This window comes from Chlorocebus sabaeus, chromosome 26 (genome assembly GCF_047675955.1).
Source record: "Chlorocebus sabaeus isolate Y175 chromosome 26, mChlSab1.0.hap1, whole genome shotgun sequence".
Classification (NCBI taxonomy): Eukaryota; Metazoa; Chordata; class Mammalia; order Primates; family Cercopithecidae; genus Chlorocebus; species Chlorocebus sabaeus.
This window is the reverse complement of record NC_132929.1, coordinates 9285062-9311847: the sequence shown is the minus strand read 5'-3', so window position 1 is coordinate 9311847 and position 26786 is coordinate 9285062. Positions and strand designations below refer to the sequence as shown.

The 26786-nt window shown below is 40.7% G+C and overlaps 1 protein-coding gene across 4 annotated transcripts in view; it reads right to left on the bottom strand.

Moving 5' to 3' along the window:
• The window catches only part of RYR3 (ryanodine receptor 3), a 551601-nt gene that overhangs the window by 337427 nt on the left and 187388 nt on the right, over positions 1-26786 (bottom strand). For all 4 annotated transcript variants that reach the window (XM_073012013.1, XM_073012015.1, XM_073012014.1 and 1 more), the window contains exon 3: positions 23140-23247. In XM_073012013.1, the coding sequence (XP_072868114.1) occupies positions 23140-23247 (108 nt within the window). The remainder of the gene's footprint in view (positions 1-23139; positions 23248-26786) is intronic.

Sequence of the window (26786 nt, the reverse complement as noted above, 5' to 3'; positions counted from 1 at the left end):
ATGAAGTCATTTTCCAAACATGGATGTGTGCACTTTAATTTTCTCTTCCTTTCACACCTCACTTCAGTTCCCCTCTTTTAGGCTATAGAAGAAAGAAGTCTTTCTGGAAGGTCACAGAACAATATTTCCTGAACAGGATGAAGCTCTTTTACATTGCCTGGGAGGTTTGCATTTCCTTTGATACAAGTGACAACTAAACAGTAATGATGTCCTATAAAGTAGAAAACAATAATACTTAACAGTAGAAATAAACAAAAGCAAGTCACCTAGTATATTGGGTTAGAAAGCATAACGAAAGATTTTACTCATGGTTTCCACAAAATATTAAATTTTTAGAAATCTGCTTAGGTGAATGCAACCTTTAAAATCAAACTACAAAACCTTATTGTATAAAATAAGATTTGATTTGATGAACTGGAGAGGTGTACTTTGTTACAGGATGAGAACATTAATATTTGTAACTGCTTATTCCCCTGAATTTAACTTACAGATTTAATATGGTTTTAGTTACAATTCTAATAGGATATCTTGCAATTTCACAAACTGCTACAAAACTAATCTGGTAATATAAACAGTAAGGATTTTTTATTCTGAAAAGAACCAAGGTTTAGGAAATGTTATGAAGCCAAGTTCATTTATTCACTCTGATACTCTGATTCAAAGAGAGAAACATGGCACAATACAGACAGCCCATAAACAGGTCTGACTGTATGAAAGTGTAGCATATGACAAGGCAGATTTCAGTACAACAGGAGAAAGGCAGGGTTATCAAGCACAAGCCTCTGTGAGATGTGGATGGCAAATCAGAAAAGCTTTCAGTAAGATCCACAGGAAACAAAGAGATAAGTTATGGATGGATAACATAATTAAATATTTCATTTTAAAATTAAATTCTAAAACTAGCATGCAACAGAAGACTCCACATTCTTTACAGACCTAATACTTATCCATGCTTTGATGCATCAGATACACTCACAAAGGAAATAAAAGACAGATAGGATTGTACCAAAATTACTGAAATTACTGAAATTCAGAACAATGGAAACACCAACATTTAATAGACTACAGAAAGAATTTGTAACAAAAGGGCTACTATCTCAGTGAAATGTAGGGGAAAAAACTAAGCCTCATAGAAGTCAGCAAGGAATATGAATAAATGACACATATTAGAAGAAAATTCAAACATATGGAAGAGATTCTATCTTTTCTAGTAATGAAAGGAATGATACTTAAAGCAACTTTGATATATCATTTTACATCTGCAAAATTTGCGTCAGTGGGAAAAACACTTAATGCTGTCAGAATTGCAATGTAGTCGATGCGATTCCAGGAAAGGTGGTACAGAGTACAACCCTTCTGCAAAGCAATATGGAAATACATGAAAAGGGCCGTAAAGAAGTCCATAACCTTTTCTCTAGTAGTTCTACTTCTGGGAGCAAATCAAGACAAGCAAAGAAAAGTGTGCACCCAGCTGTGATAAGAGCATTATAATAGGTGCAACAAAACAAAAAACCTGGAAAGAACCTAAATATACCAAAGAAAAGTATTATCTAGTAAATTCTGAGGCTTCTTCAGGATGTTCTATGCTTTATTAAAGGCAGTTTAGAGGTTATGTGGAAACACAGAAGAACGTTTATGATATGCCACCACGGAAAAAGCAGAAAACAAAATGCCTTCAAGCATCACACACAGGCAAGAATAAGGAAACCTATGAAAATGAAATAGCCATTTGGCTGGTTGCAGAACCACCGAATTTTTCCTTTTCTAAATTTTCTTTAACACTATTACTATATCATCATTTTGGGGAAAAGTAGAGAGTGTGTGTGTGGCAGTGCAACATGGTACATGTGCTTAATGAAACACGGCATTTTAAAAGTATTTTGTCTATTCCCTATACCTTCAGTTGCTTGTGGGTGCGACTGCTTTGCCAGGATCTTTAGGAAACGACTTTACCTACCTGAAGGGCAGATGGGGATGCATATCTAGCATCACTGCTTTTAAGACACTAACTCCACAGTCTTTCTTTATCCTTGGTGTTACACGGAAACGCTAGAGAGGCGGTCTTTATTGAAGATACCTGAGCCTCTCCACATAGCTCCCTCAGGCTCAGCTCCAGACTCCATGGTAAACATCTCCTGCTGCACGGATACGTTGCAGTTTGGGTCCCAAAGCCATTGGCTCCTCTAACTGCCCCTTGTGGACTCTTCACTTTAGACCCCATTCTTAATTCTGGGGACTTGGTGTATTCCCTGTTTCTCAAGGCTGCCTCACTCAGCTGTGAGATTCTAGGTCTACCCTGTCCTACCACCACAGGCTAGTGGATCACTCCCTTCTCGTCAAACACAAAAGATCCTACTCAAGCAAACTGCTCTTCCAGGAGGGGTGGACAGATAGTGTGTCCAGAATTGGTTCCTTCTGGTGGGTTCTTGGTCTTGCTGACTGCAAGAATGAAGCTGCGGCCTTCGCGGTGAGTATTAAAGCTCTTAAGGGTGGGTGTCCGGAGTTTACTCCTTCCAGTGGGTTCGTGGTCTTGCTCACTTCAGGAATGAAACCCCAGACCCCCCTGGTGAGCATTGCAGCTCATAAAGGTAGCACAGATTCAAAGTCAGCAGCAGCAAGAGGTATTGTGAAAAGCGAAAGAACAAAGCTTCCACTGCATGGAACGCCACCCCAGTGGGTGGCTGCTGCTCACTCCAGCCGCTGGCTCGGGTGGTCAGCTTTTACTCCCTTATTTGTTCCTGCCCACATCCTGCTGATTGGTCCATTTTACTGCATGCTGATTGGTGCATTTACAGAGTGCTGATTGGTGCGTTTACAATCCTTTAGCTAGATACAGAGCACTGATTGGTGCATTTACAATCCTTTAGCTAGACACAAAAGTTCTCCAAGTCCCCACTGGACCCAGAAGCCCACCTGGTTTCACCTCTCAATAGGGCTAGACAACACCTCTCCAGCTCAAATGACACCGAAGGAACTGATGGGGCATTTTCCAAACAGGCCTTGAACTGTAAACATCTGGTAACAGGGACCTTTTTTTCTTCTTTAATGATATTAATAGTTAATGAAGGATTTTGTGGTAGTAGACTAGGAATTAGACAGTATAGCCCAGGGGTGGGAGTGGCACGGGCACAGATGAGTATGGCTTGTGATGAGGAGTCACAGCCAGAGAACGAGATAACAGGAGCTCGCTAAGTACACGTAGGTATCTTAACTCTCTGAAACTGGTGTGAAACCCCGAAGAGCCCAGTGTGGGACACTTGTTTCTTTGCCACCATTTTTGGATGAGATACTTCAATCCTCAACTGGCTAATTGCCAAACCCTCCTTCTCCTGACCTGAACAAAGATTCTACCTACCTCCTGTGGCTCTCAACCTTGGAGTGTAAAACACTATACAATGTAAGGTGTCATTCTTTTGACACCTTGATTTTCAACTCATAATGGTGTGATTCATATGAATCTAAAGCCGACAGTCAGAGGTGCCTGAGCCATTGACTTCAGGACACTCTGTGAAGAGGTTTTCCCCGTACTAAGAAATCTTCCAAGTGGGCCTGGACCAACTCAGCCAGAGCAGAACACGTCCTTCACATAAACATGCTTGAAAGGCGGCAACATCCCTGGCATCTTTCATGGGCATCTTGAGAGATCAGTGAAAACTGAAACTGTGAAACAGAACTGGTTTTTATTTTTTTGAGATGGAGTCTTGCTGTGTTGCCCAGGCTGGAGTGCAGTGGCATAATCCCGGCTCACTGCAGCCTCTGTCCCCTGGGTTCCAGTGATTCTCCTGCTTCAGCCTCCTGGGTAGCTAGGAATACAGACTCACGCCACCACACCCGGTTAATTTTTTTTTTTAGTAGAGATGGGGGTTTGCCATATTGGCCAGGCTGGTCTCGAACTCATGACCTCACGTGATCTGCCCACCTCGGCCTCCCAAAGTGCTGGGATTACAGGCATGAGCTACTGCACCTGGCCGTGAAATAGAATCTTAATGAAGTTCAGAAAACAGGTGGAAGGCACAGAATCTGACAGCACTACTGCCCCTAAATTCAGTGATCAAGGCAGTCTTACTTGGTCAGCTAGCAGTTGCCTTACTAAAAAGACAGGACCAAATGTCAAAGGCTGCAATGCACAATAGGACAGCCCTCACCCCAGAAAAGAAAGCCGGCTGCATCTGGTGGCAGAAGGACCTATGGCAGTCACTCTGTCTGCTGCTGTGCTCTTGTAGAGTGACTTTGACTCCAGGGAGCCCCACCTTCGACACCCACAATACTGCCTTCTTCCTATCTCCTCATATCGCAGGACAAAAGAGAAGAATACTTGAAAAGCAGTGCACAGACAGGCACTCCTTTGATTTATTAAATACATAAACTTTGTCACTAAGCAAGGAAAGCAGAGGCAATATCAAACAATCCATCCCCCCTGCCCACCACTGCATGTCAAATTTACCATTCCCATGGTTTATAATTTACTGAATCCGGCTAACCCTCTCTCTTGGAAGTGCCTAGAATTATTCTTCCTGGATGAGAAGGTTGTGCAGTCTCCTTTTTATTCATGTCATTAGTTTCACAGCCACATGGAAGGATTTCAGAACAAAAGGATGAAAGGCCAGAGCCCAATTTGAGAAGCTGTAAATGCTCAGTCACAGGCATCATTTGCAGCAAGAACCTGTACCCCAGTAGTCTCTTCCAGGAAAACACCTACTTAGGTTCTGCTTCGCACAAGTTTGGCACATGGAATAGGTATAATCTGCGAGATGGCTCAGATGGGTTGGAGACTGCAAAGGAGGTGCTATGGTGACCTAGAGCTGATTCTTTCCTGTGGGCACCTAAAGCTGTAGGAAGATCCCCTGGGTGGTGCAGATTTAAACTCCAAATGTGCAACTGAAGACAACTGGGGAACCTCCTGCCTTCCAAGACTTTAAAACTAAGAGCCTTTGCCCTATGAGAATTGATGTAGATTTCTGCTACCATTTTCCTGCCCTTTTGTGCCAATCCACAATGGTTGAGGAGCAAATTAAATGACTTTCCCACTAGTCTGGATACTTTTCAAACACTGCTTCTCAAACAGACGGATGAGCATTTTCCATTGAGGGGGAAGGTGGTCACTGGAATGCCTCCAAATTGGGCAGGGTCATCCTGGATACATCTGTGCTTTTCTTTGAACACAGATGTCATGGAGCGAACAGAGAGCCAAAATGGCAGCCCTAACACGTTTCTTATTATGGTGCCTTTTAAAAGAGCAAATCGCCAGATATTTGTCAGGGTATTAATGACATTTAGATTGATGACAAGTATGCTTTGGAAAGAGGTGAGACTATTATTTTTTTTCTCCGAATTATTCCCCCCACCTTCTCCTGTAGCTAATAGATTAAGAATCTGATGTTGCCAAGTTCATTCTTTGCATAAAAGGAATCTGTCAGCCAAATTTGTTTTCCAGTCACTGCTCTGGTTTCTATTTGAACCACCCATACTCCTCCTCCTCATCAGGCTTCAGATGAAACGGTGGACCAGTGACCACAAAGGGTCAATACTAAGAGCTCTGCCCAATTATTTCCATTCACCAAATGTAGTATAATGAATATTTCCAACAAAGAGTCTAACATTCAAAAGGTCTGATTACCTTGACATGAAAATTTGAACACTGTTTCTAATCTACTGTTTCTCTATAAAAATCTCACTGTTCATCCTGAGGATTTATAGATAACAAAATAGGAGTAAGTTTTTTTTTTTTTTATCATAAAACCCTGCTGACTACTACTGTGTGTAACACCTTTACCTACACAAGCTATAAAGCAGAAAGTCAACTGGATTCTATTTTGTTATCTGATCCTCCTCTCCCTTTCCTGCACTCCTTCAACTTACATGGGTTTTTTTTTTCCCCTTGGATGTCCTGTAACAACCAACCTTTATTTTTTTAAATCTCTCTATCTTTGTTGTACTGGTCTCAACTATGATTTTGCTAGATGGAGATTGATTCATCCTGTTTTCTCTATATCCACATAATGAGCATGGGGGCAAGTTTATATTCCCAAGCAAAACCAACAGCGAACTTGCTTTTTTCTCGAAGTATACGAAGCAGCCTTGGGTGAAGAGGCTGATTCTCCGAGGTCCTGTGTATGTGGGCCTGGGGGCAGACAGAACAGATGCTCCTAACACTTAGCACCTGTCCACGGACCGGGTGCTGTTCTGAAGGCAGTGACATCATTCTTCTGAACCTCTCATGATTTAATTCTAGAAAAGTGGCCCTTAATCCCAGCTAGAGACTGGAATAACTAGTAGAGATTTAAAAATAAATACCAAAGAAGAAAAAAATAAACAACATAAAAGCTGGGTCATTTTCATAAGATTCCAATTTGGTGGGCCCACAGTGAAGTCTGAGCTCCCAGGTAATTCAAATGTACAGTCAGGCTTGACAGTCACCCCTCTGGGACTTAGCCACACAGGACCCTTCATGTATGATGCATGCAGTCAGCAAGCACTTCTCTGTTCTCAGAATCATCCTTTTGGACCAGTGATTGACTTTCCTTTTAATATTTCTCCAGAACCCCAAAGAAGCAAAGAACAAACATGATTGATTGCCTTTGCTAACTTTCAGACTAATGTTTGACTCTCTCTGCTTCTCTCTCCACTCTGCTTCTATATATACGATAGATAGAAAGACACAAATCCCTACTACAAAATCTACATGTGGTGAAGACTCTAGATAAGCTTCTCAGAAAAAGGGTTTCAGGCCCACCATGGTCAACCCCAGATCCACCTGTCATCACCACATCAAAAGTCATCTGGACACTTCCTTAACTGCCTCCCATGCCTTCTAGAACTCCCTCCCCACCAGTGTGGACGCTGCAGGGCCTGGGAAGAGATGCAGTTAATGGCAAAGCACAAAGCAGGCTGGGGAAAGGGACTCGCAGTATTGCTTCCCTTACTACTTGGTCACCTTCCTCTGGAATTAGTCACCTCTGATCTTATGTTCTCACTCTGGTTTCTGTGCTTTGCAGACCCCCAGCCCTTAAGGGTATGCCTCAGCATTCATTGTGCATTCTTAGTACAGCATTCTCCATTTCTCTCTGTATCTGCAGGACTAGTGTGTCTCCGAGTTGTTTTGAGTTGTCTAACGCTTGGACAGTGCTTTTCGCATGGCTGCTTTCCAAAGCCCACCTTGCAGAGGCTGGCTTAGGTCCAAGCATTCTTCTCATCCACGAGCTCTTCTGTCAACTGGAAAAATAATAGTTAAATAAAAAAGCTCCTTTGCTGATCTATGCATGGAAGCTGGGACCCGGACAGAGCGAGCACCATCCGATCTATTTTCTCCCATTGTGTGGGGAGCAAATTTATCACACTGACAATGGGAGGATAACCTACCGGGGCTGACAGTAAAACCTGACTTCCCATGAGCTGCAAGACACCGTGGCAGGCTTTGCAGCAAAGAAAGAAGACATATTAAAAGTAGCACCTGCAGAGCTCCTGTGAGAGGAGGAGGAGCAGCCAGCTCCAAAACACCAAGTATGGTTCACAAATAGGAAGAAAAAAAAAAAAACGACTCCACAAAATTAATAAAATTAATATCAGTTGTGTTGTTTGCCTCTTCCAATGAAAAAAATAATAATAATTCAATACACTGGCAGCAAGTTTGGTGGTTACCATTAATGTAATGTGACAGCTAGGTACTGAAATGAACACTGCTGCTGCTTTCTGCTTTCCACTGAGAGAGGCCACTGCTGACTGGGAATGGTCTTCAGAAGCCTGAAGAAGGAAACATGTTATCTAAGATAAGAAGTTTGTGGGCCGGGCGCGGTGGCTCAAGCCTGTAATCCCAGCACTTTGGGAGGTCGAGATGGGTGGATCACGAGGTCAGGAGATCGAGACCATCCTGGCTAACACGGTGAAACCCCATCTCTACTAAAAATACAAAAAAATTAGCCGGGCGTGGTGGCAGGCGCCTGTAGTCCCAGCTACTCGGGAGGCTGAGGCAGGAGAATGGCGTGAACCCAGGAGGCGGAGCTTGCAGTGAGCCGAGATAGTGCCACTGCACTCCAGCCTGGGTGACAGAGCAAGACTCTGCCTCAAAAAAAAAAAAAAAAAAAAGAAGTTTGTGATGGCCAACAGTGAGAGGAAGTGCCAGAGAAACAGACAGATTAACTGACTGACTTGAGCCAAGGCAGGCTATATAAATCACTGGAAATCATATCATTGTCCAGTCATCAATATGCATCCTCAACTGTTTACACAGCTTGAAGAACCAAAAGATGATTTAGAAACCCTAGAAAATTGTGCCATGAATCCAGAGGATGGAAAGGACATGCAGAAGGTGTTCCATAAGTGCCATGTTAATAATGGAGAAAGGACAGCATGGTACAATATAGCTATGGGCCACAGGAACTCTGTTACCTCAAGGTGGGGAAAAAAAAGCTCTTATGGAGCTTAGAAATAAGGCCACATACTTACAACCATCTGATATTTGACAAAGCCGACAAAAACAAGCAATGGGGAAAGGACTCCCTAGTCAATACACTGGTGCTGGGATAACTTGCTAGTCATAGCAGAAAATTGGAACTGGATCCCTTCCTTACCCCGTATATGAAAATCAACTCAAGATGCATTAAAGACTCAAACATAAAACCCAAAACTATGAAAACTCTGGAAGACAACCTGGGCAATACCATTCTGGACACAGGAATAAGCAAAGATTTCACGAAAAAATATGCCAAAAGCAATTGGAACAAAAATAAAAATTGATAAATGGAATGTAATAAAACTTAAGACCTTCTGCACAGCAAAATAAACTATCAACGGAGTAAACAGACAACCTACAGAATGGGAGAAAAGTTTTGCAAACTATGCTTCTAACAAAGGTCTAATATCCAGCATCTATCAGGAACTTAGGCATATTTACAAGAAAAAAAAAAAACTCCATTAAAAAGTGGGCAAAGGACAGGAACACTTTTCAAAAGAAAACATACATATGACCAACAAGCATGTGAAAAAAATCTCAACATCACTGACCACTAGAGAAATACAAATAAAAACCACTATGAGACACCATCTCACACCAGTCAGAATGGCTACTATTATTATTAAAAGTCAAAAAAAAGGTGCTGGTGAGGTTGTGGAGAAAAGGGAATGCTTATACACTGTAGGTGGGAGTGTAAATTAGTTCAACCATTGTGGAAAGCAGTGTGGTGATTCCTCAAAGAGCTAAAAAGAGAACTACTATTCAACCCAGCAATCCCATTACTGGGTATATACTCAAAGGAATATGAATTGTTCTACTGTAAAGACACATGCATGCATATGCTTATTGCAGTACTACTTACAATAGCAAAGACACGGAATCAACCTAAATGCCCATCCATGGTAGACTGGATAAAGAAAATGTGGTACATATACACCATGGAATATGACACAGCCATAAAAAAGAATGAGAAGGTGTCCTTTGCAGGAACATAGATGGAGCTGGAAGCCATCATCCTCAGCAAACTAATGTAGGAACAGAAAACCAAATACCACGTTATCACTTATAAGCAGGAGCTAAATGATGAGAACACATGGACACAAAGAGGTGAAACAACAGATACTGGGGCCTACTTGAGGATTGAGGGTAGGAGGAAGAAAAGGATTAGAAAAAATAACTATTGGGTCCTAGGCTTAGTACCTAGGTGATGAAATCTGTACAACAAATCCCTATGATACAAGTTTACCTATATAACAAACCTACACATGTACCCCCGAACCTAAAAGTTATTTCAAAAAGTTTTTATATTTAAGTAAGGCAGGAAATAAAAGGGAGGCTAGAAATATATTGGAGTAACCATGGTGAACTTTCAATTCATGTTCCTCATAAAAATAATAAAGTCTCACTCTATTATTAAATCATGCTGTCATGAATGTGATTTAACCTCTCTGCTGGTGTCATACTAATACCTCCTCCAATCTCAGGCCAATTGGCTTAGCTTGTGATGGGTCACAGTGGGGGTAATAAATATATATCCCTAGAGCCAGAGTTTGATCTTTAATATTCGCTATGAAACAGAACCAGGGATATTAAAGAGTTGTACAATGTCATGTCCTGGGGTAGAAAAATTAAGATGAGACTGGGCCACCTTGTTGCTGCAAGAAAGCAGGGGTTTGCTCAAAGATATCAGCCATGATGCTGCCAAGGTTAACATGTATTCCCTTGGACCAAGCAAGGAGGATCTCAGTATCCAAGAGAAAATGACAACTGTATTTTGGAACATGTTGGGTATTTTAAAAGAGATGTGAATTTAAGATGATACTAAAACAGGAATTGGTGACACATTGTGTGAAATGGTCATTGTAATGTACATTTACGTTACATTACAGTGAGTTTCCAATGTAGTGTTACAGCAGTGAATTCTTAGTTCAAATTATAATAGTCCCATACTGAAGTTTATTTTTCAATCACTGGATTATAAAGACATAATTAGAAAGGTTATTTAAAAGGTAGAAGAGGCTGGGCACGGTGGCTCACGCCTGTAATCCCAGCACTCTGGGAGGCCGAGGTGGGTGGATCACGAGGTCAGGAGTTCACGACCAGCCTAGCCAACACGGTGAAATCCCGTCTCTACTAAAAATACAAAAATTAGCCAGATGTGGTGGCGCATGCCTGTAATCCCAGCTAGTTGGAAGGCTGAGGCAGGAGAATCGCTTGAACCCAAGAGTAGGAGGTTGTAGTGAGCCAAGACTGTGCCATTGCATACCAGCAGCCTGGGCAATAGAGTGAGACTCCATCTCAAATATAATAATAATAAAATAATAAAAAAATAATACCACACTGGGTAAGGTGTTTGGCTCTTGCCATCAATTCTGTTAACATGGTAACCCAGGTTGTTCTTTATTGGTTCCTTATTTTTTTTTTAAGCCAATCTGAAAAACTGCAGAAGCTCCATCTGGGAGAGAATGCTGTGCAAGGTCTCATGGGTTACAAACTGGATGGTCTGAGCCAGCACGACCTAGCTACAGGGAGGTTTGGGAACATTAGGGATAGCATATTGTCTGACTCAGCATCCCCCTTTCTCTGAAACCCACTGAGATTTGTAAGAAGAAACTGGATTTGGCCTGAGACTCTTTTCCTAGATCAAGTGAGTGCATTTAAAATAGATTTTATAGGCCGGGCGCGGTGGCACACGCCTGTGATCCCAGAACTTTGGGAGGCCAGGGTAGGTGGATCAGTTGAGGTCAGGAGTTCAAGACCAGCTTGGCCAACATGGTAAAACCCTGTCTCTACTAAAAATACAAAAATTATCCAGGCATGGTGGTGGACACCTGTAATCCCAGCTACTCAGGAGGCTGAGGCAGGAAAATCACCTGAATACAGGAGGCAGAGGTTGCAGTGAGCAGAGATTGCACCACTGCACACCAGCCTGGGTGACAGAGTAAGATTCCATCTCAGGAGGAGGAAAAAAAAAAAAAAAAAAAAAAAAGCAGGTCTTACAGAGATGAGTCTTTTGGTTTAGAGGGATATACACATATGTTAATACCAGGATCATTTGGGAGTGGGCATGCCTCTATTTCATGCTAGAACCTGAGGATAAATTAAAGTAGACTTTACTGAAGAAAACATGGGGGAAGTTGGAATACAGAAAACTCTTGATTATTTTGGCATGTTTTGTAAGATACAGCAACTAGGACATTACTCTTCAGAAAAAGGGATCGAAGCAACCAATTTTTACATATAGTTTAATACAAAAAAATAATAATAATAAAGGCTTTTTTTTTCCTGTTAGAATTTTATCTTAGTAACAACGTGTACCATGTGGGAAAAAGAAGTGAAGTCCAAAATAGACACCCTAGAAATTCCTTTTATACAGGGATATATGTTTGGAAAGACAAGTGTAAATGTGAGGAAGTGCGAAGTGGTATCTATTATGCGCACACACACAAAATACTAAGTTTTGTTAATAGCATTAAAATGAAGTTAATATATTTAGTAAAAAGTGCACATTGATGAATTTGTATAGACAGACAAATGGGGAAAGAGACTGGCAGAACTGAAGAATGTTTTACATTCCTGCAAGCGAAACACCTAAGGTGAAACACTAAACCAGTTTGAATTGGATCTGTTTGGACCAGAGGTTCAGTCCAGTGAACTTACTGTTCCTGGTTACCCTAGGAACAGCTCATTTTAATAAAATCTCACAAGAAATTGCAAATGCAATAAATAGTGATAGCAGAGGCCTAGGTAGCTCCACGTGGGGAAAGACATAGTAGGAAGTTCAGAAGGGATTTGTGCCATAGGAAAGACTGAAGTTATGAGAAGAGGAATTGGAGTTCTGTATACAACAGGTTGAGACTCTATTATTGAGAATTTGGGAAAGCTGCAGACAGACCTACGGTTTCTCCCACTGACTTTCTGTGAAATCTGCGTAGCTAATAAAGCATGGATTTGCGTATCCCTATTGCTTCACCTGCCCTGCACCGTCCAAGTGGTTGCCTGGGAACAGCAGTTGCTCATTCTCCTGGTGACCTGGGTCAGCTGCCTGAGGTCAGATAATTAATTGTGGCTTCTATGGTTTAGACAGTATCATTGTGGAGGTGAGGTTGTACAGAATCAGCTCCATAGCTCTATTTCATCAACTAACGATGCCTCAGTAATTACAACTCAGTTATTTGTACCCACCAAAAACATAAATTCTGGAGATTTTCACTGATTTGGTCTTTATAAATTACATGAATGTGTTAAATTATCACATGTATTCTGAAACTAGGTACATTATGTATCAATTAAAAAATGGTTTAAAATAACTGGAGATGTGTATACCCTAGCAGTAATTCTGAAAATTCCTAAAACCAAGTCATAACTTTAGAAACTAAACTATGAAGATATAAAGAAAAAAAAAAAAGTAATGCATTCAACTTACCTTTCAAATAGCTCACCAAAGACATGAAAATGAGTATTTTAAGGAATGGTTCCACCACGAATAACTGCCACCTCTGGCCCCACGCAGAGAGCAGGACTCAGGGGAGTCAGCAGAGAGAAGGGCCTTTAAAAGCAAGCGCGCAAAGGCTGTTCCTTAGAAGAAACCTCTGTGGTGTGGGCCTCATTTACACTGGGTCAGCTCTCAGTGCATTCTTCCGGAACATCCCACTTCTCCTGCTACTATCCTCCACCTTTCGAGGCAGATGAGCAGCAGAGAAATGGGGTGTGGAGCACCAAGCCTCCAGCTGCACATCCTTAATAGGATGGCACCAGGTGCTTCTTACCAGTGCTGGTGCCAATGCATGTTTCTCTCTCGAGAACAAAAGCAAAAGGAGGGGTAACTGGTGCCTAAAAACCCTAAAATCAAGTGCCTTTCCTCTTTCATCACAGAGGCAGTTATCCACAAAGAAAGAGGTGAATAACCACAACCAACAAGGGAACTGACTATCCAGGTTTCACTAAGAACATTTTTTTAAGGTTTTTTTTTTTTTAAAACCAAAACACCTATCTGGTATTTGGGCAAAACTACTTAGTATATGGAACGCATGAGCTGTAGGCAAGAATAGGCCTTATAAGTGAACAAGTTCAAGAACCAGTACAGTTTCAACCACACCAATGAAACTGATCATCAATACAGAAAGGGTACTAGAAAACAGTTTTTCCCGTTTTCCTGATGACTTAGGAATCCTTCATCATGGGTAGACATTGATCCTGGGATAGATGTTTAGGAGCCACTCATTTAGTTCAGAGTCCATGTTTTGCAGGTGGGACAGCAAGGACCAGACAGTGGGAATACCAAGGCCAGAATGTCCACCCCACCTGCCTAGTCCAGCACTTTTCCTCCCTCACACCAGAGCAACATCATGGAACTCAGAAACACAGCTCAGCACTTTCCCCATCTCCCACCTCACTGCAAGCCCAAGTACGTGCAGTACCCACAGGAGGAAACTCCAGGTGGAAGCACAAGCACCCTGCCCTCAGCTTTCCTCTTACTTTGTGGGGAACCATTTCAGCCCTCTGCAGAGCAGAAGCGATTTTTACACCATGGTTCCGCCTAAATACATTTGATCTTATTCCCACTTTCTTTCCACCGATTCCATGTCATCATTTTAGCTCCTTCCATTCTAAAACCAGAGAGTGGCAATCATAGGACTGGAGTGTTTTTACTCAAGTAAGGATGAAAATGCCAGCTGAGATCAGGGTTTCTCTAGCACCAAGTTAACTTTTCGTTACCAGAATATCCAGATTGGTGCTCTTATTAAACTTTTATGAAATGGAAATAAATTGGAGTTTGTTCTAGTTCATTCAGTTCTCCCTACAAATATATAATTTAAACTCAGGTATCTATTAAAAAGTGAAGTACATGATCAAAGGAAAAGTCTAATAAGTAAACTGAAGAGTTTCTATTCTCCTAGGATTTAAAAAATTGCAAATGTGCTTTATTTTCAAAACGTAAGCAGGTTTCTTAAAAGATTTCCCAAAAATTCAAATATTGTACAATTAAGGATTAAAACATGTTCCCAGAAATGCAGCTGAAATTCATTTTCACAACCCATCTCTATTCCTGCCCTGCCATGAAATAGTTATTTTTCTAAAAACTCTCAGCAAAATCTCTTATCAAAACATCTCCCAGAATAATAAACTATTTACCTACAGATTGTGTCCTGGAGAAAGCTGAGACACCCCCAATCCATCCTCATGCCTCTAAGAAACTTTAATGAAGATATTTAAATTTTTTTGCAATTAAAATATAAAAACAACCACCAACAACAACAAATATCTTTAGTCCAGCCACGGAGAAGCAGCTCAGGCTTTCTAGATGACAGATACCATTATGACAAGGTTATTTCAACAGAGCATTTCAATGTCCACAGCAAGGATGAACAGAATTCCAGTTTGTGTAACATTAGCAAAGCTAAATGTTAACACATTTGCAAAAACACCGCCAAGATCAGACAGGCATATATTGATCTTAAACACGAGATGCCGACTTCACAATATGCCCAATTTCACCAAAGACAGTCACAGTAAAGCTGAAGCACTATATTCAATAAATGGGGGGATTTGAGAGAGTCTGGAGCTTTAAAAATTCATTCTGTGGGTTCTTTCACTTGAAAAGGCTTCTACTCAGCATATGAAGAAATGTAAAAAGCTAGTTAACCTGAACGGTTATTCTTAATTGTTGAAGTTCACATTTAATTCTTCTGCTGGTTCACTTTGGAGATACGGCAGGAGAAAGAAAATATCAAACTAGCTTTTTCCATTTTTATCATGAATTCCAGCCTTATGGAATAGCAGAGCTGGAGTTGCATAATAGCACTGGAAGAGGTCTGAAGCGTCGAGAAGCTGAGATGAAGGCAAAGCTGCACACTTGTGTCATCTCACCAGACTGAAACCTATGATCACAGGCCGTCTAGACCATATTCAGAGCAAACAAGAGAGGCTTTAAAAAAAACTTGGAATGTTTTGAAGAAATAAAAAAATGAGTCCACAGGCAAGTCATTCTAATTGGAGAGCAGTGGGAAAACAAACTGCCTGGCGACAAATTTCTAAGTGTGCAGCCACCTCTAATTTCACAACACTGAAGGGTGAGGTGCACTAGTGGTTTCTTTCTTTTTTTTTTAAATTGCACAGACACAAAGAATGGAAACTGCCCTGAACACTCACAAGTGAAAGGCCCAGTTCATGACAAATACAGCTTGAGTCAGTTGTCCATGCAAAGTACATGTATATTGAAGGAGTGAATAACATACCCATTCCGAGAGATCACTGAGCTAGCAAAATCAAAAACAAAACAGTAAATGGATATTTTAGCATGCACAGGTTTTGCCAAAAGCTTTCAACTTATTTGAGGAGTCTACTGATGCTTACTACAGAGTTTAAAAAAAAAAAAAACAAAAAAAAAAAACAGAATAAAGAGGGTGCATTTCCTACCTGGTAAATATTTTGTTATCTTAGAGGTTTGCAAGAGCGTTAAATGTAAAAGTTTGTGTTTCCTGTTTTTTCTAGTACAGTGCTGATGTCATCAACAAACTATAAGCAAGCAATGTGCTGTCACCTAAGTCAGCTGTATCACTTTTTTTATAACTACATTTACATTAGAAAATCCAACCAAGAAAAATGGTCAATACCTGTATCAGGCAATTTGGAATTTCTCTTAGAATTGCCATCAATTAATCAATCACTCAGATTTTGCTTAGACCGAGAAAGGTGCTTTCTTACCATGGAGTAAGGTCTTCCAGATGGCATATTTGAACTAAAAACCACGTCATCAGCAAGGCCAGTCCAAAAATGAAATGTGGGTTATTTACACATACCTTCATAAATATCAGCTTATCAAGGAAACACTAAAATCCATTATATCAGCATAAAATCCTAAAATCATAGCATAACATGAGAAAGAACAGTAAGGAGGGGAAAGGAAAGGGGGAAGAGGATGTACATATGTTTAATGACAATTTGGTCTGTGGAAAAAAACACTTTGAAACTGGTTCGGAGGCCTCTCATGGATAATAATATTTAATTTATCAAAATAATTCCTAGCTCTTTGAGGAAAGAAAACCTGTCAAACATACACGATATGTCTCCTATAATTCCACAAGAAAATTTACAGGAGAATCTTGTCTCAAAAAAAAATTAAAATTATGTAGTCAATGCTTAGTGCTTTAGGGTTGCTGTCCTGGATGGATTTTGTAAAATTCTCCTTGTCCACAGCAAAGAAAAAAGAGAATAAACACATTTATTCATTCTACCTAAATAAATGGGAGCCAAGGTCTCCAAAGTAATGGTGAATACAAAAAGGTGAACATTTCCACAGCTCCTCCGTGATGGGCTACAGCCCATAGGACACATCAGAGGAAGTGACGTGATGACACTTTTCCATTTTAACTTGGCACACTGCAACCATTACAGACCTGGGAAAGGACTTTGCATCTAAGTGATGTCATATAGAGGTGGGGAACTTAAAGCCCAGTTGGTAAGAGATTTACTTGCAAGTTAAATTTCCAGTTGGTGGCAGTGTTAAGACCAAATCTAAACCTCCAAACTCCCAGCTTTGTCACCGAAACAGGCTGCCTGCCATGAGTACATCTGTAAAATGAACTCTAACATAGGGCAGCTTTTAAAGAGTAGGTTTCAACAAGCTTTCGCACGTGAGAGCAATTCTGCCAAGTCGTTTTGTTATTTTGTCAGTATAAAAACATTATTTTTGTAGCAGGTGTGGATGGACAGCCATAGATTAAAAAAAGGAAAGATCAGCATCTGAAACCAGAATGTTTTTTTCCTCCCTCTCCAAAGAAAAAGCAGAGTCAAGCCAAGCAAGCTTAAAATTTAATGATGTGATATCCTGCTCTCACCCATTAGGTGTAGGGAGGGGGAGTGTCCCCAAGGTTAGCAGCCTGAAAGGCATCGGTACTGGGGTGGGGCGGTCCTGAGTGAGGGCACCAAGGATGTTCTTGGACAGCTTGAGGCAGAGGCTTATTTAACCAATGAGTACAAAGGAAATTCAGGCTTTCGACACTTTGCGTGGTTATTCTGACCGTAGGGACTTGACACTTCTACGGGCAAGACCTCGGACTTAAATCACAATATAAGCATGAGTGACTTAGTACTTTTTCTCTAAAGGAAATCTTATGAACTCTCCTGAAGTGTAATCAATGCTTGTTAGATTTGACTCATTAAATTACGTATTTTTAAAACTGTAATATTAAAACATGTAAATGAGGATGAGGTCTAGAGTTGCGGACACAGTTCCTCCGTCAGTCATGTTTCCTCCTCACATACATACAAAATAAATTATATTACTAATTTTTTTCTAACAGTTAGAAAGGGAAGATAAAAACCTCAGAGTGAAATGCTAAATCTGAATGATGGTGGCTCCTCTTTTCTTCTATGATATAAAAATGCTGGCAGGCACACAGGAACCAAGAAGTAAGGATCCTATGAGGCCTCTTCATTCCAGATGAGTTTGCAACAACATGTCGAAATCTTGGCACAACAACAATTCAGACTTTAAACAAGGGGTTTCTAATAATTCCCTTCACCAGTGTTTGTTGTATTTATCACCTAGCAGTGTCAGGGCAGACGCATTGTTAGCTGATTCTTTTTTAATGACGTTGCCACCTGTCACTAAATTTTCTGTGACTTTATGAGATGAATGAATGTCCTGAACTTGGTTGCAAGGTAAATATATATCTCATGACATGCACTGTAAGGACCTTTATATGAATATAGCATAACGTATGTTTACGCTTCACTGGCCATTTCCAAGGCCACATGATACCAGGAGACAGCCCCTAGCAGTCACAGGCATGTCATCCTCAGGAAGCAGTAACATACGACAAAAGTGCCACACCATTTCACTAGCAACCATGCTGTGTGCGGCGTTTTCTACTGTAAAGACAAGGATAAATCAAGTAGCCAAAATCTCCTTTCAGAGTAATGGAACTATCAAATCACACAATACAGGGAAACGAAGAACTTCTCAGTGAGGACATCTGTTATAAAGGTTCTTGCAGAAATAATATCTTTCCAGGTCACATTTCCCAATCAAGGTTTTTTTTTTCTTTTTTTGTTTTGAGATGGAGCCTTGCTCTGTTGCCCAGGCTGGAGTATGGTGGCACGATCTCAGCTCACTGCAAGCTCTGCCTCACAGGTTCAGGCCATTCTCCTGCCTCAGCCTCCCAAGTAGCTGGGACTACAGGTGCCCGCCACCACGCCTGGTTAATTTTTTTGTATTTTTAGTAGAGATGGGGTTTCACTGTGTTAGCCAGGATGGTCTCGATCTCCTGACCTCATGATCTGCCCACCTTAGCCTCCCAAAGTGCTGGGATTACAGGCTTGAGCCACCGTGCCTGGCCCCATCAAGGTTAAAAGGCTGCTTGCGTATCAGCATACCAGATATTTTAGCATCCAAAGTCAGGCATAATCTTATGTGTTCTGGACATGGATAAAGTGTCACGTTCACGTGGCAACTATACAATTCGTTTAATATTGATATTTATATATATCATTTATATAATTCATTTTATATTTCTATTTCATCTCTCTTTGTAGTTGTAAAGACCTAACATTGATGAAGTCAACTTTTAGAGAAAACCGGAGCCCTTATCGGAAGGAGTGCAGCTGGTAATTGTGTTAACCAAGGCCTTTCATTTCTAGAAGCATTATGCCAGTTCATGTCAGAACCCATTTGGAGTTAAGTTTAACATGCACCTAGTTGTGTAGCACAGGACTCTCCTTCCTTTGAGGCAGTTTGAATATTCCTGAAGGATCTGTATAACAGGAGGATGTGGATCAGGGATGAAGAGAGGAAAAAATACTTTTATTTTCAAACTCACAGGCAGTTGTAGGCAGTGATCTCATTTAATTCTCACCCAGTTCTATGAAACAGACTGCATCTTGAAGATGTGGAAATTAAGGTACAGAAAGGAGAAATAATATGCCCCAGAGGACATCTGGTCCAATATAGGCTGGACTGAAAACACATCTGCCTGACACTGAAGACTGAGCATTTTTTTTTCATCACAAATGCTGTTTGCTCTCATTTTAAAGTCATTTCTATAGGCTGATGGGGATTGAGGGTTTAGAGGGAGATGGGGACATCTCTTTCGGCTCTGTGTCCGGCCCAAGGTTGGTAGACACTACAGGTCTAAATCAATTGAAAATGTGAAAATAATATTTGATTGCAGGAATTTTACTTCAAACTGTAGCCATAAAATTGGCCACAGTGCCAAGCATCTATCCCTTGGTAATTTTCCCCAGAATAAAATTACATAGGATTAGATCAGAGGTAAAGTGACCCAAGGAGGAGGTGAGATAGGGCAGACTCTGAGAGGCACAAAATGTTCTCTGCTCCAGGTCCTCCTCATCACTGATTCTCCTCAATATAAAGCTGGCTCCCATGTACTACTGGCTGCAGCTAATGATATTTAAACAATAAAGAAACCTCTTTGCTGTTAAATTAGGGCACTTTTGTTTTCTTTGTTAGCAAGAGAAATTGCTGCAGAATTGTAAATCCTTGCCAAAAGACTTCTGCACACTCAACACGTGAGTAAAAAAACAGCTGAAGTCATTTTTAGAAATGTCCAGTTGCTATACAGCAGTGAACAGACACAGTACACCAGGACCAATTTTTGACTAGAAGGAAAAATTATACTCTTCAAAGCCTCCCATTTGGTGGCAGTCATGATCATTAGTGAAAGCAATATCTATTTAAGAGCAGAAAATGGCTATTTCCAAACAGAATGGAATAACATGCAAAGAAGGCTTCATCCCACTCAAACATCCCCAGGCTCTCCAGAGAATCATTCTGCTCTGTCATGTTAACTCACTTCCTTATTTTTCCTTTTTATTCCCTGCTGAATATTATCTTCTAAAATCAAATAAAGTACCAATAGTAAATGTGCACAGTAATTACTTCAGAAAAGCAAAATAATCAGACTCAAGAGATGATATAAAACTTGTGTTTTTCATATGAAAGACTGAGAGCCCAGATGGAATTGTGAGAGAGTTCCAAGAGGGTTCTAGTACCCGAAGCTGCTGTTCAGGTAACTATTCTGTGGAGTCATCAATGCATAGTAAAATAATATGACTTGAAAACTGTACCTTCCCATCTGTGTTCCATCTCTCTTCTCAGATCCCTTTTCTCTGAGATCTCCAGTGAATACTACTACTTATAATAATAGTGATAAATGTGTCGAGATGGGAAATAACTATTAGGTCTCTCTTATCTTGGGCAAAAATAGAACAAAAGGCAATATGGAAAATTTCAGAGTCTGACTCAACATCATGACGATGATGATGATTCTATAGATATTAACAAAAATGTCATGGATCATTTATTTTGAACGTGGAGTTTTTAAAGAAGAGTAGATTATTCAAATAAGATTGAATGTATTAGTTTCTAAATGTTGTAACTTATAAATGGCTCCTGAAATATATAATTATATTAAACAAACTTCTGCTATAACATGCCTGGTAATTAAGGTAGGTCTTATTCATATATTCTAAAATGAAGAGCTCAGTTTTATTAAAGTGAGTCCTACCATTCTGTTTGGAACATGAATGATTACTTATTCCTCTTAAGACAAACCAAGTTAAGACTATTAAGTTCTTTGCAACAAGGAGGAACCAGAACTTTTGAATTTACTTTCTGATCTATAGGACTCTGAACCACTCAAGCTAAATGATAAAGAAAAAGAAGTCCTTTGAAATATACTTTTAAAACAAAACAGGATAAGAGAATAGCCAAGAAATAATTCCCCAATTAACAGAGTATCTCTTTGTCTCCTTAATTTCTAACCTTGGACCATAGAGTAGGTTGGGTGTAGCAGATCTAAATATCACACACTGAAAAAGTGGTGATATTTAAAATCAGCTAGGTCTCCCTCATCAAAGCTTTCTGTATATGATGCATCTTGGAAAAAGAGTGATCAATTAAAAAAAAAAAAAGTCTCCCTAAACTGGAAGTGTTTGAGGGTATGTGGAAGATATAAGATGCTGAGGTCAATGCAAGGAACGGGGAAGTGAACCCAGACTGAGGCAAACATTAAATGAACAAAAATCTCACCTGTGTTAATGATCTAAGGCACAAAGCAAACTATTCTCAGTTGTCTTCCTACAGCACACTGTTATAAATCAAAACAGTGGAAAAACACAAATATTTGGTATTAAGGGTCTTAGAGATCTAACTCACAGAACACTGTGGCCCCAAGAGATTAGATGTACCCTTGGGTACATCTAATTAAGGGCTGGAGGATGACCGAAATGTAAACATCGATTCTCTTGATTCTACAGTCAATTGTCTCTTCTACTACAAATGAGACATGTCCGTATTATGCACGACTTCAAGTAAGAACAAACTGTGCTACTAGGTAACTGTGAACAGTTTCTACCCACAGACAGTGTACTCTCTAGTGGAGAAGAAAAAAAGACTTGCAATGACAGTACAGAATGGTAAGAGCTATGATAGAAAAAGTACCTAATGTTGTCCCAGCAACAGACTTGTGGGGTCTGCAGAGGTTTCTCAACTGATCTAATAACTAAACTGGTTCCTTGAAGGATACATAGGAATTACATAAGGGAAGTGAGAGAGGAGGAGGAAAGCTTTTCCATGTGGAGGGAATAGCTGATATGGAGGATCAGAGGCAAAAGAGAACCGGCATATTTGAGGCAGACAGAGGAATTCAACGTCATTGGGACACTGAGTACTTGGTGGGATGTAGATGGGGCAGGAAAGGTGAACAGGGCTCACCAACTCCTAAAGGGCTCTATGCCACATTTAGGAATTTGGAATTTATCTCAAAATAATGGGAAGACAAAGGATTTTAAAACAGGCCACTGTAATAATTGTATTTGCATTTTGGAAGAACTGCTGAGTGGAAAAATGGGAGGAGGGGGTAAATATAGAAGCAATCAAAGCAATTAATAGGCTGTTGCAGTAACTGAAAGGTAGAGGATAGTCATCTAATGGAGTATGGGGGAGTAAGGGTAGTGGAGAGAAATGGTTGAATTTGAGATATTCAGGCAGTAGAATTAAAGTGTTTGATGATAAATATATAAAAACGAATGTGAGTCATTAGGAAAGGGAAGAGTCAAAAATTATTTTGAAATATCTGGGCAAAGTCTTGCCCAAAAGCCTTCTGACATGGGCAATATGGAGCTTGTCTCTTAGTTACAAGGATCATTTTACTGACAATGGAAACTCAAGACAATTCTGTACTTGCTCATCATCAGTGAAACCATCAAGTTCTGGACACCTGTCAAAGACTCAGAATTCTGCAGGAAATCATGTTCGAACTGTTGTAACTTGGTTGTGCTCCATTGGAGCAGTCCTAACTCCCCAGTGAGATTTCTCCAAGGACAAAGAAACTAGCTCACAGGCACCCTCAATCTCAAGACCCTCTCAGCCTCTCCACATTCGCTGGTGAATTCTGGGGTAAGAGAGGGGAGTAGGCTCAGCGTCCTATGCCTTGCTCGGGTAGCATTAGTGGTGGTCTATTTTCTGGCGGAAGCTGATTAACTCAAAGGAAGCAGAAGTCAGGTTGCTGAATAACAACTAAACTCCAGGAGAAAGATTTACTATCTCCATATGAATCATCTCAACAGTCCTAAATTTTTCAGTTCAAAGTTGGATGAAATGTAGAATGTATTTTAGGGATGTGGAGCATCCCAATCCCAACCCAGGACACAATTCAGGTACTCACCCCTTCGCCGCCATTTTCACCTGTGTTGGCAAGCATTTCCTGCAGGGCTCTGACAGATAGGGACTGTTCCAGCACAAAATTGCAGACGCAGAGATCTGGAGGAATGTACTGTGGAAATAAAATCAGAATGAGGATACCTACTCATATCAGTCACGCAACAACATCCCAAGGGCAAAGAGCCTATGAATCAAAATGACAGTTGGATGGGTGAATAGGAATGCAAAAAGGTGGCTTTCTCCTATTCAAGATGGGTTTTAAGCTGGTTTCTGAAGAATAAGAAAAGCCCCATATATCAAGGGAATAGTTTCCAACATGTCAGGATCAACTTGAGGGAAGGTACATATGGAAGAACACAGACACAGCCTTCCCAAAGAAGGGAGAGGAAGGGAAGGCTGATCTATCTACAGCCATGTCTGGGTGAGACCAGAGAAAGAAAGCCACTGGGATCTCATCCACAATAATCTGGAAAAGGGCAGTGGACAGACCATAATGTGGCTCTAGACAGTAGGGACCCTAATAGAGAATCCATTGATTTGTTAAGAAAACCTGGATATAGTATAAAAAGAGGCCATAGAGGGGGTTAAGAGCTATATAAATACAGCATAATCAAAGAAATGTCCAGAACTTTAAGAAATGATGATCCCTATAATTCCAATTTATTAGAATCAGTTAACAGTGACCAGTTAACATCATGACATTCATGCCTATTCTGGGACATTTCTTAACAGTTAAAGATAGCCTTCTTTGCATACTAACAGTAGCTAATATTTATTGAATACTTTATGCCAGGTACTGTTCTAAGGGCTTTGCATATGTTAACTCATTTAATCTTCACAACCACTTTATAAGATAGGGACTATTAATATTCCAGTTTCTCGCCAAGGAAACGAAGGCACAGCTGAGTTTAGGTCGCCTGCCCAAGTGTTACATTTGGCTGAGTCAGATACAAATCCGGACAGTCTGTCTCCAAAGTCCATGCACTTAACCCTACACTGTTCCTGCCACTAATAAAAATATTAAAGTTTTTCTTCACTGTGAGAACATTTTAGATCAGCAAATATTCAAGTATTTCATTTATGCAGGGCTTGATATTGGAAAAGATACAAAGAAATACAAAGCTAAATCATGGCCTTTCTGGAGTTTACAATCCCATTTCGATGACACACCATTTTCCTTGAGAATACAGCTTGTGATCACCTGTGTACCAATCCTGTGTTTCCTACATGATATTGGCAGAATATCAATACCGTGAGAACAGGAATGAGGAATGAGGGCCAGAAGTCACCGACAGCCATGCCTAACACTTCGAAACAGGTAAAGCTGTTTCCATGGAGCTCCACTTTAAAAGCTAAACCAAGTCTGCTACTAAGGCTCCGACAACCTCTCTAACTTCAGCATTTAGTTTTAAAATAAAAATAATGGAATTGACCATCTTTAAGTTCCCTTTAATTTCCAAGTGTTTGTTTATTCTTCCTCCTCTCCCAACTGCAGTATTCTAAAAAATAAGATAATTGGCCTGCTGGACCTACCTACAATTTTCCTTTATTAAAGTTGTGAGCCAGGAATGGATAATCCTATTCCAAAGGCTGCTGGCTCTGGGTAACATACATTTTCAAGCAGTTTTCAACGAAGGATTTGAGTGAGTACCTTTTTTTTTTTTTTTTTTTCTCTCTGAGATGGAGTCTGGCTCTGTCAACCAGGCTGGAGTGCAGTGGCGGGATCTCAGCTCACTGCAGGCTCCACCTGCCGGGTTCACTCCATTTTCCTGCCTCAGCCTCCCGAGTAGCTGGGACTACAGGCACCCGCTACCAATGCCCCGTTAATTTTTTGTATTTTTTAGTAGAGATGGGGTTTCATCATGTTAGCCAGAATGATCTCCATCTCCTGACCTCGTGATCCACCGGCCTCGGCCTCCCAAAGTGCTGGGATTACAGGCGTGAGCCACCGCTCCTGGCCTTGAGTGAGTACTTTTCTACTTAAATACTTTTCTACTCAAAGTCTCTATGCTGAGAAATCCTAAAAACCTAGTCTTGGAATTCTGGCAATACAGGAATTTGCCCAATCCTTTTTATTAAAACAATTAACTAAGAAGAGATTGTAACAGAGGAGGACTACCGCCTTTATTTTATGTTGTTCTCTTTGTTTTCAAAGTCTGTTCCCAAAGCAGGTAATTAACTCATTTGTATGGGACTTGAGCAAGCAGGCGGCAGGTGATGTAGGGCAGAGCTTCATGTCCAGGAAATGTTTGTACAGTACACACAGCATTATTACAAGTAGCACACAATTATATGATAAAGCATTTCCTTAAGACCTTCTACCATAAACATATATTGTCCAGCTTCGCCTTCCAAAATGTGATGCTATCTCAGGAGATTTTAGAGAGATTTTTCTATCACTCTGCCTACCTGAATTTCATGTTCCCAGAATAGGAAGCATAAAAGCCATAGTTTGCTTGTTTCCTCCTCTTCCAATTCATTAGAATGAATGATTTGGAGATTTCCCATTGAAGAATGTCTGCAGTTATGGCTGGTTTTTTGGCAAATTAAATGGTCACAACATTCATGCCCATTTTTACAATAAACCTATTCAGTTTATTCTCTTTAAGACAGAAACCTTCATAGCTCCAAATGCTAGAGATTCTGCCCTTACACGACATCATGTCATTCTAAATCAGCTTGGTTTCCTTCCTGTGTCTGGTTTGTTCAGACAGGAGACAGGAGCTCTCCTTGTCTCTGCCATCAACCATTTTGAAGGAGAAGCACTAATAGATAATAGGGACACTAGCCATGCTATCACTATAGCTGTCCTTTCAATCCGGGTATTGAGAGTCCCAGGTGGTCACAATTTCATTACTGGTTTGAATGGGTATGTTTAAACAGGACAACGGTGTGCATGAAGAGGAAGCCTCTCAAATGGGAGCACTGTACCTGCCACTGGTTTACAAAGCTTCCTGGCAGCTTAGTTTCTGTACTTCTGGAGTGTGGTCCCTGCCTGGACTCTCTGTACTTGGGAATAAGAGCATGCCACTTCAATAGCACACAGAACAACGTGGGGGCAGTGGTAAGGGAGGGAACAGAGCAACTGGAATGTCTGGAGAAAAACGAAACAACTAAAAACTTGTGACATGAATGGAGCACAGAGCCATCTGACCTGTGCCAGCTGCCATCCTTAATTAAACTCCAAACTGGCCTGAACTCCCACCCCCATCCTCCTGAAGAATGAGCAAAGGCCACTGGTCCATCAAAGCTAATTTGTTTGCAGCCGTGAGAGTCCCCTAGGAGACCAGCTCATTGTGTCTATGCTGTGGAACCTGTGCCTCAGTCACTCTACCTGACAGGCATGGGGCAAGTGTTTGATGATTCTCAGCATGGAGAGAAAGGCTCTGTTGACATCTGTTCTGAAATAGCTCCTCATCACTCTCCCCAAGACCTGTCCTGAGCCTAGAGAAGCACTACATTTCCCAATGTCCTACAGGAAACCTTGAGATGCCAGGGACCTGAATAAGCCAGGAACTAGGATTCACTTAGCCTCACTATGTGGAAAATAGTAGGAGGCAAGGTCTATATATCCTCCATGCTCCATAAATCTACATAATAGCATATTTTTCTGGGGCTTATTGAATCCTGGCTAGCAGGAATCTGCTGCCC